Genomic DNA, 19,576 nt, shown 5'->3' on the forward strand with positions numbered 1-19,576 from the left:
ACATCATGCTACTTAAAACTTCCACTCCACTGCATCTCTTTTACACCACTATATTCATTTGACATCCTTAGGTAATGGTTATGCTTCAGATTAAGATTATTAATACAAAATATAATCAAGCAATTAAATTATTTATAATCATTGATTAATCTACCCAGCAAGTAGGTAAAATTAGCCTCACCTTATTAGCTGCAACATTAAAGTGATGCTGACATGAATGCATTAATAGTTAATATCTATTAATAAAAATCTGCCATATATTTTGAAGTATACAATAAAAAATAAAGTAAATTTTTGAATGCATGATTTTTGCTTGTAACATGTCTGTGCTGTAATATTGCTACTTTGATTTAAGCAAAAGATCTGAATGCTTCCTCTGTCTAACTTTACAGAAACTAGAGTTGAATTTGACTTGAAAGGTAGAACATATATACACTTATATATGTATGTATGCATAGTTAATCACAAAGAATTTATCCTCTAATGGTTTGCAAAATAGTTAACAGCAAAGGTAAACTCATCAGTCAGTTGGCAGCAGTCTACTAACAGCGGTAAACAGCATTTACCTGACTACATTTGTTCTCATCTGTTTTTTCACTGCTTTTTTTCTGTTTTCTCTCACGAGTGTGATGTACTTGTCAATAACTGATAAGTATGACATGTGTGATGATCCTCTCTGCCCTGTGTACCTATTGCTTCCTTTGCATGTGGCCGCTTCCTTTGCTTGGTGGGGGAGTCAAAGGGTCATCGGTACCCGGGCTCATCAGCAAACCTGGCGCACCCGTGTCCTGTGTGCCAGTGCTTTTGAAACCCTGTTGGAGCTCTGTTCTGGTTCTCTTTCGTTCCCTGCTTGGTGTTTGATTTGTGTTGTTTGTGTTATTGTGCCCCCTACAACATTGCAACATTGCAACATTGCACTCTGACACTTCTTCATTCATGCGCCCACCTCCACCGCTGATCTCACAGATTACACATGCCATGCCAAGTTCTCCTCTTCGATTTACTGTTTGTCCTTGTTTGCCTTGCTCGTCTTTTGTCATGTTTTTTTTTGACACATGATGTTGAGGTATTTTCCAACTTTAGTTGAAAATAAACACCTGAATTTCATAAGCTTAATGTGACAAATCTAGTAACTGTAAACTGATGTCCTCACTGTTTGGGTGGGCATAATTCCAGTTATAACAATGTTGAAACATAAAGCATCCATAACACCAAAGGCTATGATGGGTTTTCCTGCATGATCAAATTAAATATTTAAAAACTTTCATTTGTATGATTTGGTATTTCTAACAAGTTCATGTTTACTTGACAGAATCCTAAGAAACATTTTTTTTTTTTACATCAGAAAGCAACTAAGGCCAAATAACAAGCACAACACTGACTCAAAACCACAAGTTGATTTACTTTCGGATTTTCTGATGTTTTTTTTTTATCTGTTTTTCTTGCCCAATCAAAATGTTGTCTGTTTAGATAACCTTGGGCTTTGGAGTGCAGACAGGATAAATCAAGCGTGTAAATCCACATGACTAAATATGATTCATATCTTCTTTAAGTGCAAAGTGTTTAAGTGTTTGATTTTGATGATAATCTATTGTTCATGCCGCAGCAAGGCTAAAGTCAGTAGGTGAGTGTGAGGATGTGCAGTTTCTATTTCTTGGCACAGAGTAAAAAGTGTGCCATCATATAAATTATGTCTATGGTATATATAGTACACTGTTGTGATGTGGTTGAGCATAAATAGAACTTTAAGTAAGTCCAAATACAAACACATACATGGATTTGGTTTAATAGTGTTACAGTGCATGCATTCAAAACATCAATTTTAACTGTAATTGATGTATTCACCACCTTTTTTTGGATATAGGGTCTGTTTAATCATAAGTTGAAAACCCTGCGTTATGTGCCGGAGTAGTGTTTGTGTATGTGTGTTGTGTCCTTGGCCCCTCCCCTTTTTCCAGCAGGTGAACCAGCACAGCTGTACCTGATTTGACAATCAGAGCCTGGAGTATAAGGGGCATTGAGGAGGCCTAGTCAGGGCCAGTGGGTATCCAAAAGTAGGTCAGCCATGCCCAGCCTGACACACACACGCACGCACGCACGCACGCACGCACGCACGCACGCACGCACGCACGCACGCACACACACACACACACACACACACACACACACACACACACACACACACACACACACACACACACACACACACACACACACACAAAGAGACATGGACCAAACGAGGACAAACACAAGAGAGGGGAGGATTGATTCGCTCAACACCTCCACGCCGCTCTGGCTCTCGTTTGTACTCTCTCTCACACATACATGTACACAGAAGCACGTTTGACATGGACACCTCTGTCAGATTGTTAAAAACAAACACAGTAGATTTGATCACAAGTGGTCACTCGAGACACATGGCGACGCAAGCCAAGTGTGAACAGATGTACTTAGAGCTAACCACTTATGATCGGATCACTGAAGACGCATGTTAATACCAGGTCTGAAGAGTCCCGTAGACCCATTTCCTACCAATCTTAACATTGAGAAATGTGTACAAAGTGTTGGCTTCACAATATGACCCAACATGACCCTCTTGCTTCAATCAGCCTTATATTCCCTGGTGATCTGAAACAAGCCTGGGAGGAATGGAAGGGTGAACCCCCAAACCTCGTTCACATCACCTTCCCCAGATGGTACAATGGTGACAACCTCAGATTTCCAGTGAAGTGAAAGACACACAGTTACACATTTCCTGTGATGTTTCTGAAGGCACAAGGCCTTTGTGGCTAACAGACTTGTGAAGTGGTGAGCCAAACCTGCATACCCCAAAACGGCAGACCTACCTCCCTCCAGGTTAAGGCTATGGCTGTTCTTTCTGACTGTGGCCCCATCTTCAAAGGATGAGACAAGGAGTGGAGAGATGTATTTGCAGCCATGAACACAAACCTGAGAGAACAGATATGTAAATTCCAAATTCAGTTCCACTTTAATCCCCCAAATGTCCCTCATTTTGGGGGATTGTGGGGAAGGAAAATTAGGTCCTTAAAGGTGCGCCCAGGTTGACAGTGGGAAGTCACAGCATTTCTGACGAAGTGTTGCATTGGGGGGGGGGGGGGGGGGGGGGGGGGGGGGGGGGGGGGTAGAGGGGTAGATGCTTCTCTTAAACACACAGTCTATGGAGACACCAGTTTCCTTTGACAAACATGGTGGTGCCACACTCAGGTTCTAGCTGGTCAGTTGTGGTTATCATTCATCACAAACTACCTCCCCAACCTACAGGTACAGAACAAATGGCAAAGAAGGAAATGAAGTGCTGTTAATGGACCCCCAACTTCCAAGAGGGCTATGGCCTGTAGTGTGTCACATGTTGTACCCAGTCATGATAAAAGGATTCATACAGTCGAGATATCTGAAGGGAAAAAGGTTTGAGAGACTTGTGGCCCAACTAATCATTCTGTCCAAAATTGACTCTACCTCTTAAGCGTAACTACTGATTATTTATTAAATTCAAATGTAGCATTTAAAGCAGTGGTTGTTCAATCACAAGTTACCCTGCCTTACCTGAAATAACCTATTATCCTATTAACCACACCCAGTAAGTTATATAACCCCACCCTTTTGGCCTGCAAAGCCCTTTCCCTCCAAACCACTGAGAACAAAGAGAACCACTATTCCTATGTTAAATACAGTGTAGCCGGAGGAAATACACAGATGGTTGATGTTTAAATGAAAGAAAATCATCGAACCATCCATCCATCTAACCATCTACCTAAACATCCTTAATTGTACATTCAGTTGCATCTTGGCTAGATGATGCTACTTTGCTTCCTAGAGATAGCACGAGAGGATTGCCCACCATACATGCTACTGAACCCTATAACACATAACACTGTAAGAATGGAGAATGATTTCTTGCTTATCGCCAGTATCAACAAATCCTTTTGTTCCTCCATCCAATTTAAGTGAGGCTTTTGATATGTGAAAAGAACTGGATATATATAATACGGGTGACTTGTATCTACGTGGACATACATTTGCATTTTTACTACAGCTTGTTCAGCTTGTTTCAACAGTTTGCTGAAAAATCAGTTTTTCAGAATCCTTCAACTTCCTCAAGTAAGAAAAGTATCTTAATAATAATAATAGTTATACATTTTATTTATAGGCAACTTTCAAGGCACTCAAGGACACCTTACAACACAGAGAAAAATATAAAAGTATAAAAGTACAAGGCATAAAATACAACACTACAAAATAAATTGAAGTAAATATAATTGCATTGTAAATAAATATGAGTAAACGATATTGAGCTAAACAGAATAAGCTAGCTTGAAGGTGTGTTTTGAGGTGGGACTTGCATGGGAAGGGAATCAATATTACGGATGTCAGATGTCGGATGTGTAATCAATGCAGGATGTGACCAAGAAATGTACCCAAATAGCAGTGCTGTGGGTGTAAGTGGCTGTGTTTTCCCCATTTTCAGAATGCTGGGCCGGAAAGATTTGCAGGGTCATGTGTTTATATGATATATTACAAAACATAAGCTGCCCAACCACAACCACCATATAGGCAGAGTAGGAAAAAAGAGGTCTCTACTTTGTATGAAATTTGTGACTCAGAGGAAGGTATTTAACTTCACAGCTACACTTTTAATACAAGGTTAATGGATTGATAGCTTCACAATTTTAATAATTCTGGTGATATCTAAAAATGAAAGGAAACTAGTACAACAATGCTTCCTGGTACATGGACTGCAAAAAAATGTATCCTGTTTGGGGGGAAAAAGAAAGAAGTTCCAACATTGAAACTATGGCTCAGAGAATTGATGGGCACATTGTACTTCAAGAGAATCTGATTTATCATTAAATTGGTGACATTATGCAAGGGATAGTATTATTATTAATGAGGCACATGCCACTTAGAACCATAGAACCAGTCAAGTAAGCACTGAACACAGGAAAATCAAACAGGGCTGCTTTGGAAATTCTGCCAGGAGGTTGAACAGGGAAATGGCTCGGGAGGGGAAGCCCAGAAGTTGGAAACAAGTAGCATGTCCAAGGAAAAACACACCACATCAGGATAATGTGGCTCAGGGGTTGGATGCAGGACAACTGAGCTTTGAGGAGGAACTTTAATGCTGAGGCTGGGAATGTAGAGGACTTGACTTGGGCAGAACTGAGGCTGACTAATTTGAGCAGAGGTTCACTGTAAGAGGGAAAAGGGGAGGTAGACATAGGAGAGGGGGAAACAGAAAAGGGTGGAATACAGAGAGTCTAGAGGGAATCTTGCCAAAAATTGTCTCCTTTTCCCAGGAAAATAAACCTCCAGGAACCAAAGATTTTTAGCATGTGTGTGTTTGTGTGCTGTATGTTATTCTCCAAACCTTATTAACAGGAGTTCACAACCATTGAACCTAAATAATGCCGTCATCATGGCCATATTACTGGATTAAGTTTCCAGCCTCAGCAGCAAATTACCTTTGCTTTTCATGCAGAAATGGCAGTTTGGCAGGTAAATGGAAACTTTAGAGGCATGCAAACATGGAATTATAAGAAACAATATAGAAAAATGTGAAAGAAAAACTTGACAAAATGACAGTAAACCACTTAACCTTTATTATCTGCAGCTGTTGGGCATTGGTGAGAAATGACATACCCCTTGAAAAAAGTGATATATTACTTGGGATTAGCTGGTAATTTGTTCCTGAAGAGAATGAAAGGACAGAGGGATGGGAAAAGTATGGTTCAGGCTGGAAAACAAACATGAAAACACAGAAACTGGTAAGAGTGTCAAGCTTGGCATAGAGACAAGGACAGGCTCGGTGCAGGATGCAGATTCAGAGGAGCAGAAACAGAAAAGGACTTTGACTGGGACACATGAAACAAATCTGACTGGGAAACTGGAACAGAGCAGAGACATCACAGGTGTTGTGTGGCACAAAGTGATATTGCAATTTCAGTATTAAAAACAAGTCTTGCCTGACTTAAGATTTGCGTAATGATGTTCTTGCTTTGGAATCAGTTGGTTGAGTCCGATTAATTGTGTCTTACTGAATGCAAAACTACAATCAGTACATTCCCAGATCTTTGTCTGACACACTACTGAAATTTCTGAAGAAACCAGTCCCAAGCTAGTTATTATCAATGATCAACTTTAACAAGCTGTTGCATTCCCACAATAAGTCACAGCATTACAGAAGATATTGCTTTAGGTTGCACGAGTAGATTACTGGTTATGCATTTAATAAAGACAAGACAGCCTAAGTTGCAAAGAATTTGACTTTATTTTATATTGACCATGTTTGTTTTTTTAAGAAAAACCCTGGAATTTATACAGATGATATGTACAGTTTCAGTCATTCAGTATTCTTGCATGCATTTGACTTGTTTTTAAATACAAAAAGCTTGTATACACAAGTTTGTTCTCGGCAGTGTAGTATTTAGACATGTCTCACTTTTTCACTGTTTTCTTTGGATGAGATGACAAGTGTTAAATCATAACAAGCAAAATTCCTGATATCTGTTGTGGCACATGAACCAATTACAGGTACAGATGTAGTCATAGTGCAAGTTATTTATCACATACACATTGCACAACATAGATCAGCACCACTATCTGTAGAAAATGATGTGCCAGTTTGACCCCATGCTGCAGATATTGCTGAATGTTAAGTTTTTGTTGCAAGTGTGCTGTAAAGGGAGTGTCACGTAACAGCAAAATGTAGCAAAAATCAGCTACAACTTTTGATTAACAGAGTTCTATATATGATTTCCACCTCCTCCAAGCAAAGCCAACCTTTTTAAGGATAGGTTCACAGTCTTTCATGTCTGTCTTAAAACAACACTCACATGTCCATATGTGTAAGAGGATATTGAGCCTCTATAGACATTCATTTACTCCATACCGGCCCTGAAGAATCCCCATTTTCATAGTTAAGTAATGGAGACAAAACCTGCAGCTCTTGTTTTATGTAAAAATACTTCCTTAAGTTCAGCCAAAGTTAATATGAGGCTGTAGGAGTCAGAGTTGAAAAAAAAAACAAAACTCAAGTGTGTGTCTTCCAAAGTTAGTCTTTTTAGCAAACACAACTCAGCAATAAAATACAGTACTGAAATAGAAAACACGATGTCACAATGAAACAATTACATTTCACTACCCAAATTGGGTATTTACCACCAAAATACCTGAATGATGCAGCCTTATTTCAGCTTTGACTGAACTTCAGACGGCACTGCAGTGTGGATTTCTTCATGGCCAGTATTAACGGGAGGAATGATTACAGCCACTGCAATGTGTGTCAGAATATGTACAGGCATGTGACTGATGTTTTAAGATGGTCAAATTGTGTTTATCAATCCTGTAAACAAAGGAATAGCAACTGCAGCTAAACATGCAATCAAACAGTACGTGAAATTTAATATTCTGGTTGAAAATCCGTACACAAACTATCTGAATACTCTTAATACAAGTTTTGCCAGAGCAGTTTTTGTGTGTGTGTGTGTGTATGTGTGTGACTCATCAGTTCCATCAACAGATATTTGAATACAAGTATTGATAGTTGCCATGGTAATGCTTTAGCTAAGGCGCTAGATAAAGGATGCCTTTGTGATTTGAGACTGCTTATTTAGTGATGAATGAAAGGGCAGTGTAACATACCGCAGTTTTGTTTGGTGAGTAAGGCATCAGTGTTGTGACATAACCATAGGTACAATGCATTCAAAGAGACAACAGAAGTTACAGTTGGCCCACTCTTCTCAGCTAACAGGTGAATGAGTCATGTCACCTTTCAGGGTGCACCACTGACAGAATGGAAACAAACCACACACCCAATCTAATGAGGTGCTGCCATTGGAGGAAGGGGGACAAGCTCCACCTTTACCTTCACTGCACTGAACTTATTTTTATGGGTGTCCAATAAAAACATTTCTTATTGATTGGGATTCAGCCTGCATGACCCAGCCTGTCTGTGAATTAAGAAGGTAATTAACTTTGACGGCAATTAGGCAACTTTCACCTGAATCAATACACTTAAGGAGGTATGTAATATGCCCTGGCATAGATTGGCCGTCACCATGGATATGAAAAAAAAAAAATATTGTAAGAATAATTACACGTGGTGTGAGTCATGTCTTCCATGTCTATAAGTGTGTGGACAGTTGTTAATTGGCACCATAACAGGGACAACAACTTTCAGGGTGTGTGATGTGGTGGAGACAGGGTGTTTCATGAAACTACCATTTATGTTTTACAATGATGGTAACAGGCAAGTCAAAGTTCACAGTCATTCTGCCATTAAGTGGAGGTCATACTTGGTTCAAATATGTCTACCTCTTTCCTCAGGAGAGATCATTTCAACCTGTTTGTGCTACTAGTCCTATGACATATTGTATGATTCACCTTTATCAGACTAAAGCCACAACAGTAACTGTACGATAATTATGTCACACTATTCTCTTTCTGGTATGAGTTTCCTTTGCACCTCCACTCATTCAGTGCCACTATCATGAAAATGCATTCAATGTCAAACTCAGCAAAGTTGAACTAATTTCCAGCTTTTCATTCATCTTACTTCAAAACATAAATGAACTGTGTGTCATCTGGAAAACCCAAGACAACTGAATATGTTCAGTGACACATAAGACAATAGTGCAGTTATGGCAGTAAGTTCAAATCATTTTTAGGCATCCAGAACCATTTTTAACTTTTCATCTCAAAAGCATCTAAATCTTAACGCCCAAAATTTGACACAGCAAACTTCACGAGAAGTTACATGGCTGCCGTCAGTGATAACGCCTTCCCTGTGGGACTCTTGATGTTCAGATACAGCCAGCCAGCTTCTGTAATGCTAACATAGCTCTGCGCGCTACAATTTTGGTTTTATTTTTGAAACTATCTGCGAGTGTTTCATAATAGATTAACAGTTCATAAGGTGATACATGAATATGTTCAGTAGATGCTGTTCTAAGATGCAGTCCACTGTGACACATGATGCACTTTATAGCCTACTGTTATTAGATATGTTTCTATCCTTTAAAAAGCTGCTTGTTTGATACATATATTGTAGCCGGGACCATAAAAGATGATGTGTCTGCAGAGGCAGAAACAGTGTAACGGACAAGGCTATTTCCAGAGGCAGGGTGATTGCATGTAGCCCAACACTGATGTCATTCATTGTGATAGTCTGAACAGGACTTGTGACAATGATGTTGCATGCAGATTTTGTACTTGAGGCCTGATAAACTGGAAGCCCTCTCTATTTTTTTAAATCTTTGTCTTATCTGTTCTTTGGAATATGATGGCACACAGTCAGTCAATACAGCCAATTCTGAGGAAGCGGAGGTTCTCATGAACAGTATTCAAATTAAAACATTGGACCATGGGGTGTAACAGTTACATGCATTTGTGCTATGAGGAGCAAAGCAATAACAGTGAAAAGCTTATTCATGGCAGAGTCAGCGATTTAAGTGCAAGTCTCTTAGAAGAGTTACACTGAACTCTAGCTTACAGCAACTCTCCTCCAGTTTGGCAGCCAATCAGAGCTGCAGCTCAGCTGCCGCTGATGAAATCTAGAGCATCCAGTTCACTTGTAAGTGAAAAAAGAAGTACAGAGAATTGTTAAAACTATAATTCATGAGTTAAAAAGAAAAAGATACAAATAAATTATCAATGACCTTCTGAAATAATTAAAGATACCCCTCCTTTAAGGCACAATATGTCATGTTTGTAGATGTTACAAGGCTGTCTAACATGATGACACGTGAAAGAGTTTTTGCAGTTTTTGCAAAAAAAATATTTGCTACATCTTAACTAGACCTCAAAACTCTGCTCTATGAGCCTAGTTGAACTAGCAAAGCCTGTGCCATAGTCAGAGGTCATTTAATTAATATCTAATTGTCAATACATCATCAACATATCTGATGGAGGTCAATACAGGTCATTAAATCCTCAGCTTCTCTTCAAAGGTGCATTTTCTAATTCAATATACTCTGTGGCCAGGTGAGAAATGGAGCATGACATTCCTCAGTTAATTACACACACACACACACACACACACACACACACACACACGCACCTAAAATTGTGTGTTGTGTAAAAAGAAGAGTGTGAGAATGAATTTTAAAATTAATGGTGCACTGCAGCTGCCTGATGGATTTGATCCAATGCAATAAAAAGGCAGGACTCACCTGACAAGAAGACTGATATTTGCCCTGTTGAACAATTAATTAATAATAGGAAACATCCAAATAGATTTAAAAGATTACAGGCTGGGTAAATGTTGTGTAATTAAATTAGCAGATGACAATTTCGTCACACAACTGGAACTTTCAGTTTTCATGATCACCACTTGCACAATGTTTGCAACAGAATTAAGCCTCTTTCATGCTGTTAACACTATCGTCAGCTGTATCAACAAAACAGTGTGACAATATTTGTTTTAAACTTCCACACAGAGTGATTCTCACAGTTAATCAGTTTGAAACCTACATACAGAAAAAAATGTGAGAATTAACTGCTCAGCTAGTAAGAGTTCAGACCCACCAAATGACAACACATAAATATAAAACAAGTGAATAAATACATAAATAATTCAATTTCCCTGAAATAATGAACTGTATCAGAAACCACATACAGCAGGATGGCCTGGCAGTTCGCAGGAGTGATTACCTCTTAACAGAGGCCCATCACTCAGACCCCTCTACTCACAAACATACAGTATAAACATGTTTCATCTGAGGGTATGTAAAGTAATAAAATCCTAACTGCTTCGTGTTTAATGTGGCAAACCCATGCTCCGAACTGAATGATAAGCAATAACTGGCAATGATCAGGAAGAAAGTACAAAAGCTTTAGAAAAGTCAGATTACTTTTTTCAAAAGCGAAAACCTTGCATGTAAACTGGAAAAATGCTAAAAAAAAAACAAGATCGTCATGCTTTTGGCAACAGCCATTCATGTTCTCACAGTGGTCACTCCTCCTGGTGCATGCAGGTGTGTATTAAGAAAGAACCTCGATACAGAGTTGCACATGATTTGTACAGTAGTTTAAAGGTGTCAAAAACCACATCTGTTTTTGAAAACAGGCAGAATCTCCACTGTAGCATGACTGCCACATTTATAATTAGATTCTTTTGAGATGCAAGCCTCAAAAAGCAGAGGAGAGGTAATTCATCAAATGCAGTATTGACAAAAAAAAAAAACAACGCTACTCATGAATCAGGCTTGGCTGCTGAAAAAAAAAAAGGTACAGTAGGGTCCTGATGCAAACGTGTAAAAAACAGAATGCTAATAAATTCAAAAATGAATTTTTATGATAAAAAAATCAGTTACACAAAAAAAGAAGAGAAACTCAAGAGTGTAAGAACCACTTGAGGTCAGTCAATGGTTTAGGGTTACGAGGCCAGCGAGCAGCTAAGGTCTCTTTAGTGAAAGAGTGAGTTACATGTCAGTCATCACCTCACCGCCAATGTGTTCAACACCTGCATGGAAATGTTGTCACTGGCACTTGCAAGCTCAATAATCATTGAGCATGTTGAGAGGGATGCGCAGGTCTTCTTATAGACCCTTTGTCTTTTCTGTCTCTCCCCGGTAAGTCCAAACTGTGCAGCTCAAGTAACACACAGTTACATCTCAAGTCCACACACATACAGGATGACCCCAGTAACTAGAACAGGATACGAATGAAAATGTGATGGGCAGGAAGTGGATGGTGGCTGACATCATATGGGAAGACAGAGGTATTTCAGCCTCCTGTCTCCTCTTTCAGTCAGGCAGAAGCAGACTCCCAAAAACCCACCACCCACTGGGTCCTCACCCCGAGGGGCTCTCTGGTCCCTGGCAAAATGCTGCAGGCTTGGGCTGGGGACAGGGTTTGGCTGGATGACTGCAGGTTGGACACAACATTCAGGCTTGTGTCAAACAGCTGACAGTTGTGTGGGCTTCAGTACGGGCAGATCCAGCAGAGCCTGGACAGTCACACCCACCTTCACCAGACCGCGCTCCTCTAGGATGTGGTGGGGCAGACACAGCTTGTCCTGAGTTTGCAGAGAGACGTCTTTAGTCAGTCACAGCACAAAATGACAGGTGTGGTTTACACAGCTGTTCCTCTTTGGCATAGAAAAACATATTTTGTTACTCACTGCTAGTGGATATCAACCAACCGTGCAGATAGTTTCCCATTTGTCCACATCTTGAGAGATTAATCTGAGAGATTTCTCTCTATGGTCTTTATCATTAACAATTCTCCCATCATGTTATATTTAAGTAAAACATATTATACTTTTTGTGATTAGTAGTTCTTCTTCAGAGAACTTATTCAAGGATTTTTGTGGTTGATTACAGTTCACTTTTGTACTAAACTCCAGTAACAACACAGCTTCATTCTCCAGAACACAAACTTTACATATGATGTATCATAATTGTCATGCAGACAGTTTAGATGAGTGATTTGGACATATCTGTCTAATTGTGCACCAGCACCAAAGCAGTATAGTATTAGTTGAGGGCAGAAATATCAGTGATGACTCTTTCATTACCTGGGAAAATTACATGGAAAAAAATGTTATGATTTCAAAATTATGTGCAACTAAATCCCCAATTGTGAAAAGAAATCACAGGTTAATAAATTGAAAATCAAATACCACTGAATTCACAGAATTGAAATATTTATTCCTGAAGGGCGTAATTTGAAATTTTGAAATTTTAAGTGTATTTTTTAGGGATTACAAATTCAGATTTTTCAAGTATTCAAAAAAAATACCTTCATGATGGTCAACTTTTATTGGTCATTTTCTGATCCATAAATTCAAGTCAAGTCAAAAAAAATCTAGTTGCTAAATCTGGATTTTTAAAAATCAGATAGCAAGAATTAAAACCTCAACTTTCACGGTAGTGCAGCTAAGCATGAATATAACCCTGAATATGATCAATCAGACCTCTGTCCTAATAGATTATGTTCTGATCCAAGAAAGATAAATCCAGATGCGGGATATCCAGTGCACCTTAATTTTCTGTCTCAGTTGTGAAAATATTTGACACAGCAAAATTTTAAATGAACTTCCTCGAATTTTAGAGGTGAATTCAAACTACATACATTCACATCTACATTCAGTGGTATATAAATGCCATGGTTAGTAGTGGCTTATTTAGATTTCTACTGCAGTATGATATGTTTTGTAGTAAAGAGTTGAATGCTTTGTCAGATTTTTGCAAAGAAAAAGACAATAAATGTCTTCATAATTTCATTTCAGGAGCTATGGGAGAAATTTTCCATCAGTGGGAGGCTCGGCTAAATGTAGGCATAAACCAGACCAGTGAGTGTGCATGACTTAACTTGTGGCAATACAATTCGTAATTACGTGAGGTCTATAATTTATGTTACAAAACTTTGCATGACTGAGAATTAATATTATTACCTGAGGAACACCCAGCTTCTTACAGGCGTCTAAGAAGTTCTCCACATTCCTACGGCATTTTGCCATGCTAAGCTTTGGCTGGAACCCAAAAGATCAATCATGTTAGTGATGAAAAGCAAAACAAACAAAAACAGATTAGGGAGCTGTAACGCCATCTAGACAGCTGGATGTACTTAAAAATAACTACATATAGTTCAAAAACTATAAGAAAAAAAAGCTCTTTTACTATCCCAAAGTGTTTTTTCTCAAGAATTTATAACTCTATGGTACTTTGATTTCAAATAAAATGAACTTTTTCACGTGCTTACCACTGCAGGTGACGGCACGTGGATACTGGCAACAGACCGAGGACAAATGTGGTTGGCTAAATGGCAAAGGACAACCCCATCCATCAGAGCAGCTCCAACATCGTCTGGGAGCAGCACCTTTAGTCTGGACTCAATGTTCTGCAAACACATCAAGAAATTACCTCATGACATGACTGTCCTCCAACAACACTGAGGTATTTGGTTTGATTTATATGTTTTTACTGAATTGTTCACAGTGAGCTATGTCTCCTCCCTCTCCTGTCCTATACTTTCCAGGAAGGTGCCACTGAGACTGTGTTTGTGAAAGTGCCCACTTAGGCAGGAAGTGCATGTGGTGGTGAGATGCTGCTGAGCTGAGGAGCTTATCCAGGCCTGCACTGAACGGTATGAGTTAGTCATATTTGGACATGTTTACAAAATAATGTCACTCAAATACAGTCAGAAAAACTGTTCATATCATCATATAAACTGTGACTGATAATAATCATGTTTAATATTATTTTGATTTTCAAGGGAGTTTTGCTTTTAGGAAAAAAAAAAAAGTGTGTGGTGCTTCCAATACACCTGCGGATAGGCATTTTGACTCACAGATCTGGCATTTACTACCTGGTGTTCCCTAAGACTGGAGATATAAATAACCCCAGCCAAAGATGATCATGTATTATTATTGCATTGAGTGTTGCTAAATTTGATCTGGTGTGGTGCTTTTAAAAGACTGCATGTGTGCATGTCTGGAAAGTAAATGAAGCTTGAAACAGGTGCTTTCTGCTGCTAAAAGTGGAATAGAGAGGAAATGGATAGACTCTCTGGGAACTGCAATCATGCTTTCTTCCTGCAAGAAGCAATATTAATTAAATAGTAGTGGTTTCATTAATGTGGTATATTTCTGGTAATTCTTTAAACCAAACTATTAACTGACGGTTCAATCCAGTCAGTGTCCACTTGCTAGCTTTTTCCAGAGCTTTTAACCATAATCCATAGTCTTCCTCATCAGAGTTGGCTCAGTTACCCAGGCATCTCAGTTGTAATCTGGTGAACTAAGTACAGAACATGTGATAACAGGTAGTTGTGCAGTTCTGCTCAAATATGGTCACCTTCATGTTTCTCCAGCTGTCCACAGATTCCTTGTCAGTGACCTTTGACCCCTTCCCACTCAGTGCTGTGACCTATTCTGTTTCTGGTGTTCATTCAGCCTTTAGTTTCATTGATGACATGATGATAACAAGTAAGAAAACTCAGCTGCAAGATGTGGCTGATTCACACTCAACATATCGCACTACACTGGAACTGCTGTAAGAGACAAGAGATGGAAAACACACATTCAAGGGTGTTGCTGCCGTTGTTGTAAGGCTCAATAAAGACCTCCTAAAGAGTGACCTCATATGCAATATTCTTAACTGACGCCAATAAAGTGTTTTAACTGTTTGAACTACTACTGAAGAGTAAAAAAAAAAGTTGTCTTCACTCACTGTTTCAATCACTCTCTTCCACTTGGCTATCTCTGACATCTGTGTGTGTCTGATAATGTATTTTTGACACAATCTCTGCTGCAATGATGAGGAATCATTCCTATTTTGTATCACTAAATAGAATAGAAGTAAAAATAAATACTTTTTGCATAATCCCAAACAAAGCTATGACACATTCTTTCCTAACCTTGGTGCAGCCCGTTAGTATATCTGGACAAACATAATTTGACTGTTCAGCTCCAAAAAAAGGGCTGCAAATTAGTACCACTCCTGATGAGATATAATTTTGGAGCAAAAGATATGTCAAAGGCACATCAGATACTGTCTACAATCGCCTGATTGTCAGATGCATTTGACATTTGGTTTTGATGAATAAGTCATGGGATTTTTATATCTAATCCAGGTGCTCCAGTTTAGCTCCAACAGTTTAACATCATGCAGGTTAGGTGAATCGTCTCATTCTAAATTGCCTGCAGGTGTGAGCATGAATGGTTGTTTGTAAGCATTGTGATAGATCAGTGACCTGTCCAGGATGTACCCTGCCTTTCACCGAGTGCAACCCACCAAGGGTACGCAGCACAGCCAATGGATGGATTTCCATATGCTTCATAGTAGTGATAGTACTAAATCTTAATGAATTCAGTACTATGAATTCCATAAGTGTCAGTGTCATGACATATTTTGGCACCAAAAAGTTCTTGCCAATGTCCAGTGAATTGATCTCGGTCTATCTGATGGTGTTCCTTATCATGATCCAGTCACTGAAATATGTAAAGGATGTGATGCATTCTCACCTCAGGTCGGATTAGACAGGGAATAACTATTGTCGATTACCACAGTGAATCCACAGCAGTCACAGATCCTGGTAATAATTTTGTAAAAATATTTTATTGAAGTTAATGGTCTTCTATGTGGTATTTCATGCGTGCACTATCAAACGCTTCCTTGCTTTCTGCATAAAGCTGCTGAACAAGGGTTTTTTATGCTGTCAGCATTGGGTTTCCTAAATGTGAAATTTTGCTGGGCTGAGCTCAGTGTCATTTCTCACCAGCCGTGACAATGATTTTCTTGAGACTGAAAGTTCATTCTTGACCTTGGAAACAGTGGTTGACTGTCAAGAATGAACTTCCAATTTAATGTTCAGAAAAATGGAAATGAAATGACTGATCAACATAAGTAGTGCCCCAGCTCCCTGGGAAAGAAGTCAGTGGTGGGTTTGGCAGAAAAGGACATGTCCAATCTATTGTTCTCAGCATGAAACGCAATGCTGGTGCATGCCTTGCACTCCTTTTTGTTGCTTCTCAGCTTTGGAACAGCCTCCTACTTTGTGCTGTTTCCCTTTAACACTATATTAAGTGTCTTTGTTATCCTCTGTTGTAAAACACCTTGAACCTGCTGTTTTGGAAAGTCCTTTAGCTATGTCATGGTATCTAAACCTTTGAAATTGCATGCAAGATCAAGTGAAGTCAAAAACATCTTTTGGTGTAATAATATCTGATTGTTCAGAAACAGATGGGATGGGCACATCACCCCCATCTGTACACCTTTGTATTTCACAGGTCATAATCAAGCGATCGTTTCTGTGGGGTGCAGCTTCCTCTGCTTCATTAACCAAGTTCACAAAAGCTGATCTTTCCCAGTGCATCAGCATCCTTTTTCAGTGTGGGCTACTTTTGAATCTTATCTTCAAGCTGTTTTGCTTTTTCTATGTTCTTTGGATACAATTGACTTAAAGCCAAGGACACTACACTGTTTTCACATACTTTAGGTGTGTCCGACAGTTTCTAACATGCTGCTGAGGGTTTGATTTCCCTCTGTTTCTGCAAAGGCATCTTGTAAGCAAATCTTGGGTTTCTCTCCGGGCATTAGCACCAGAGTGCTATACACTGTTAATATTTATGCGATCAGTCTGGTTATTCAGCTTACAGTACCCCATCCACACAGCAGCGTGTCATCAGGGAGAGCAAGACAAGCAATGCTTTCCCAGTTAAAGCTAAAAATAGACATTTATTAGAAAGACAATGAAGCGTGCAATTGAGAGAGAGAGAGAAGCTGCTGAGCTGAGGTGTACAGATGGGCGCTGTCACAAGATGTAAGAGAGACTTTCAGCACTGGAAAGACAGGCTGCACAAAATCATGAGACAGGACAGGCCCTGAATTTAAGAGAGATTTGCTACTGTCATGAAAAGGTGTGTTTTAGTGTGGTTCATTTTGCTCGTTGGTGTAGTTAATCCTCACCCTAAGCTCCAGGCAAACTTCAGATTCGTTTTGCAAGTTATTAGAAAGCACAAACATTTGTATAGTATTGGTTAACTCTGTAGCTACAAAATAAAGTGAAATGTTATTCAGTGTTTCTGCAAAACAGATATGTTATGGTCCAAACACATAATGAAATGTTTTATATGTCTCATACAAGCTTAAACTTTAACCAACACTGCAATCACAGAGCTGTGGCTGGGGTTTACAGGCACTCAGTAATATGAGAGAATGTATGTTGAAAGTGTCCTGTGGAGTTTTTGACTTCTAGTAGCACTTTAGAGCATTTCTTTAATGAGTGGGACTTGTTTTGTTTGTGTCATGCGAGTGCACAAGGATACACATGCATGTGCAAATAGGTGACAACAATATACTGGGAGTAATGTGGAAAGACATGCAGCAATGCACCCTCAAAGTCAAGGACAAAGAAGGCCGTTATCACTTCAAGAAATTCTGAACATTTCATTTAACGTCTTTACGGAAAAACCACATAAGACACAGATTACTATTCAAAGAGAGTATTTTCCTATATCTTTGAACTTGGCTGGGGAAGCTTTAGCTTGTTTGTTAGGCCTTAAAGATACACACAGTAGGTTTTGGGGAGTAACACTGAATGCTAGTTTGTCTGTGGATATTACTCCCGATTCCTGATTCCTGCTGCCTGCAGACATACTTTTTAACTAACACTTAATTAACTTTAAGTATTCATCTTGTTGTTCATGCCAGTGCAGTCTGAAAACTGCATTGAGGCATATCTATATATCTCTATATAAAAACTCTGCAGCCTACAGTAACAAGGCTTCTGTCTAACTGTGCTACATGATGAGTAGCATGTTTTAAGTTTAGCGTTCCATCAAAGTCTGCTATTATGCCCAAAAAACTATTTCTGTTGCTACTAAAAACTACTCATCTTACTACTAAAACGTGAGTATTTAAGTAGTACCACTACTACAAAAGCTGGTAGTTTCCAAAGGGCAGCTATGTACTTGAGAAGATATTAGCAGAAGCAACGTGGTGATGAGGCACCAGGCAGGAAGTGAAAGATGAGAAAATTTGAACCTCAAGCAAAATATGCTGCATTGCACAGGCCTAATAAAATCAGATGAGCCAGTTATTTGTTGGACTCAACTTGTTAGGAACCACGTGTAGTTGTGACACTTCTGTATCACTAAATGGGAACACTCACTAAGAAAACATGCAGTCCTCTGGACATTTGATTTAGATCACTTACTTACGGAGGGGTGTAAACACTGGAACAAAAGCAGGATGTGACAGGCTTTGGCATCTGAATGACTCAGTGTTCTGCGAAAAATGAGAAGGCATAAACAAGCTATGAGGCTTCTGACCTGCCGTAAGAGTCCTATCTGTTCCATTTCCTCTCTCAAGTGCTCCATCTTCCTCCTCATAGTGAAGCTGGGGTCTGTTGAGGTGTACTCCTGACGGCTTCCTCTAGTGAAAGCTGAAAAAATTATAAACAGACAGACAGATAACACAGAGTGAAACACACAGAGAAAACAAAAATCCTAGACATAGCTACTACTGACGATCCTAGCAGGTCAACTTTGGGCCACCAGATATTGCACCAGGAAAGTCAAACAAGTAAAAGTGTTGCCAAAAACCAATCCCTTGTCTGGTGACATCCAAACTATACAAACTAGATATTGTCTGCCTTATCAAGAAAAAAGTGACACTGCTATGAAACAAACCCACACTGTGGAGAAAGAACTATCATTTAATTTCTACCCGTGTAGTGTCTAGGGATTGTCGAGATATGCGTCATACATTATTCTTTGATCTTTATCATTTACTGCTGCATAGCATGTGTGAGTACATTTCCAACTCTTCATGAAATGTTCTTCTCCTAAAATGTTTTGTTAGGACAGTCGCCAGCTCAGATCCTTTATTTAAGTGGGTTGCCACTGTATTTCCGAAAATGTATTCACAGTATCACTCCTACTTAACCAGGAGGTCTTCATCTTCCCCAACATCTTACAAAATCAGAGACAGAGTCCAAACTATTGTATCTCGTTTTCTTATTTGATGAAAGTTAAATCTTCCATGCAGTCCTTAAGAAAAACAACAAGAAAATGTTTTCCCATCAGGATGCACTGTGAAGTGAATTGACATTT

At 39.2% G+C, this 19,576-nt stretch overlaps 1 protein-coding gene across 2 annotated transcripts in view; it reads right to left on the minus strand.

Annotated features, from left to right (window-relative positions):
• Positions 1-6,267: 6,267 nt before the first annotated feature.
• The window catches only part of lrch2 (leucine-rich repeats and calponin homology (CH) domain containing 2), a 35,509-nt gene continuing 22,200 nt past the window's right edge, over positions 6,268-19,576 (minus strand). For both annotated transcript variants that reach the window (XM_071460876.1, XM_071460877.1), the window contains 4 exons: positions 18,794-18,906; positions 13,723-13,860; positions 13,415-13,492; positions 6,268-12,034 (listed from right to left, as the gene is read on the minus strand). In XM_071460876.1, coding sequence (XP_071316977.1) covers positions 11,915-12,034; positions 13,415-13,492; positions 13,723-13,860; positions 18,794-18,906 — 449 coding nt within the window. In that variant the 3' untranslated portion in view covers positions 6,268-11,914. The remainder of the gene's footprint in view (positions 12,035-13,414; positions 13,493-13,722; positions 13,861-18,793; positions 18,907-19,576) is intronic.

Source organism: Trachinotus anak, unplaced genomic scaffold, assembly GCF_046630095.1.
Source record: "Trachinotus anak isolate AG129_WGS33_773 ecotype Australia unplaced genomic scaffold, CSIRO_AGI_Tana_v1 ptg000024l, whole genome shotgun sequence".
NCBI classification, from domain to species: Eukaryota; Metazoa; Chordata; class Actinopteri; order Carangiformes; family Carangidae; genus Trachinotus; species Trachinotus anak.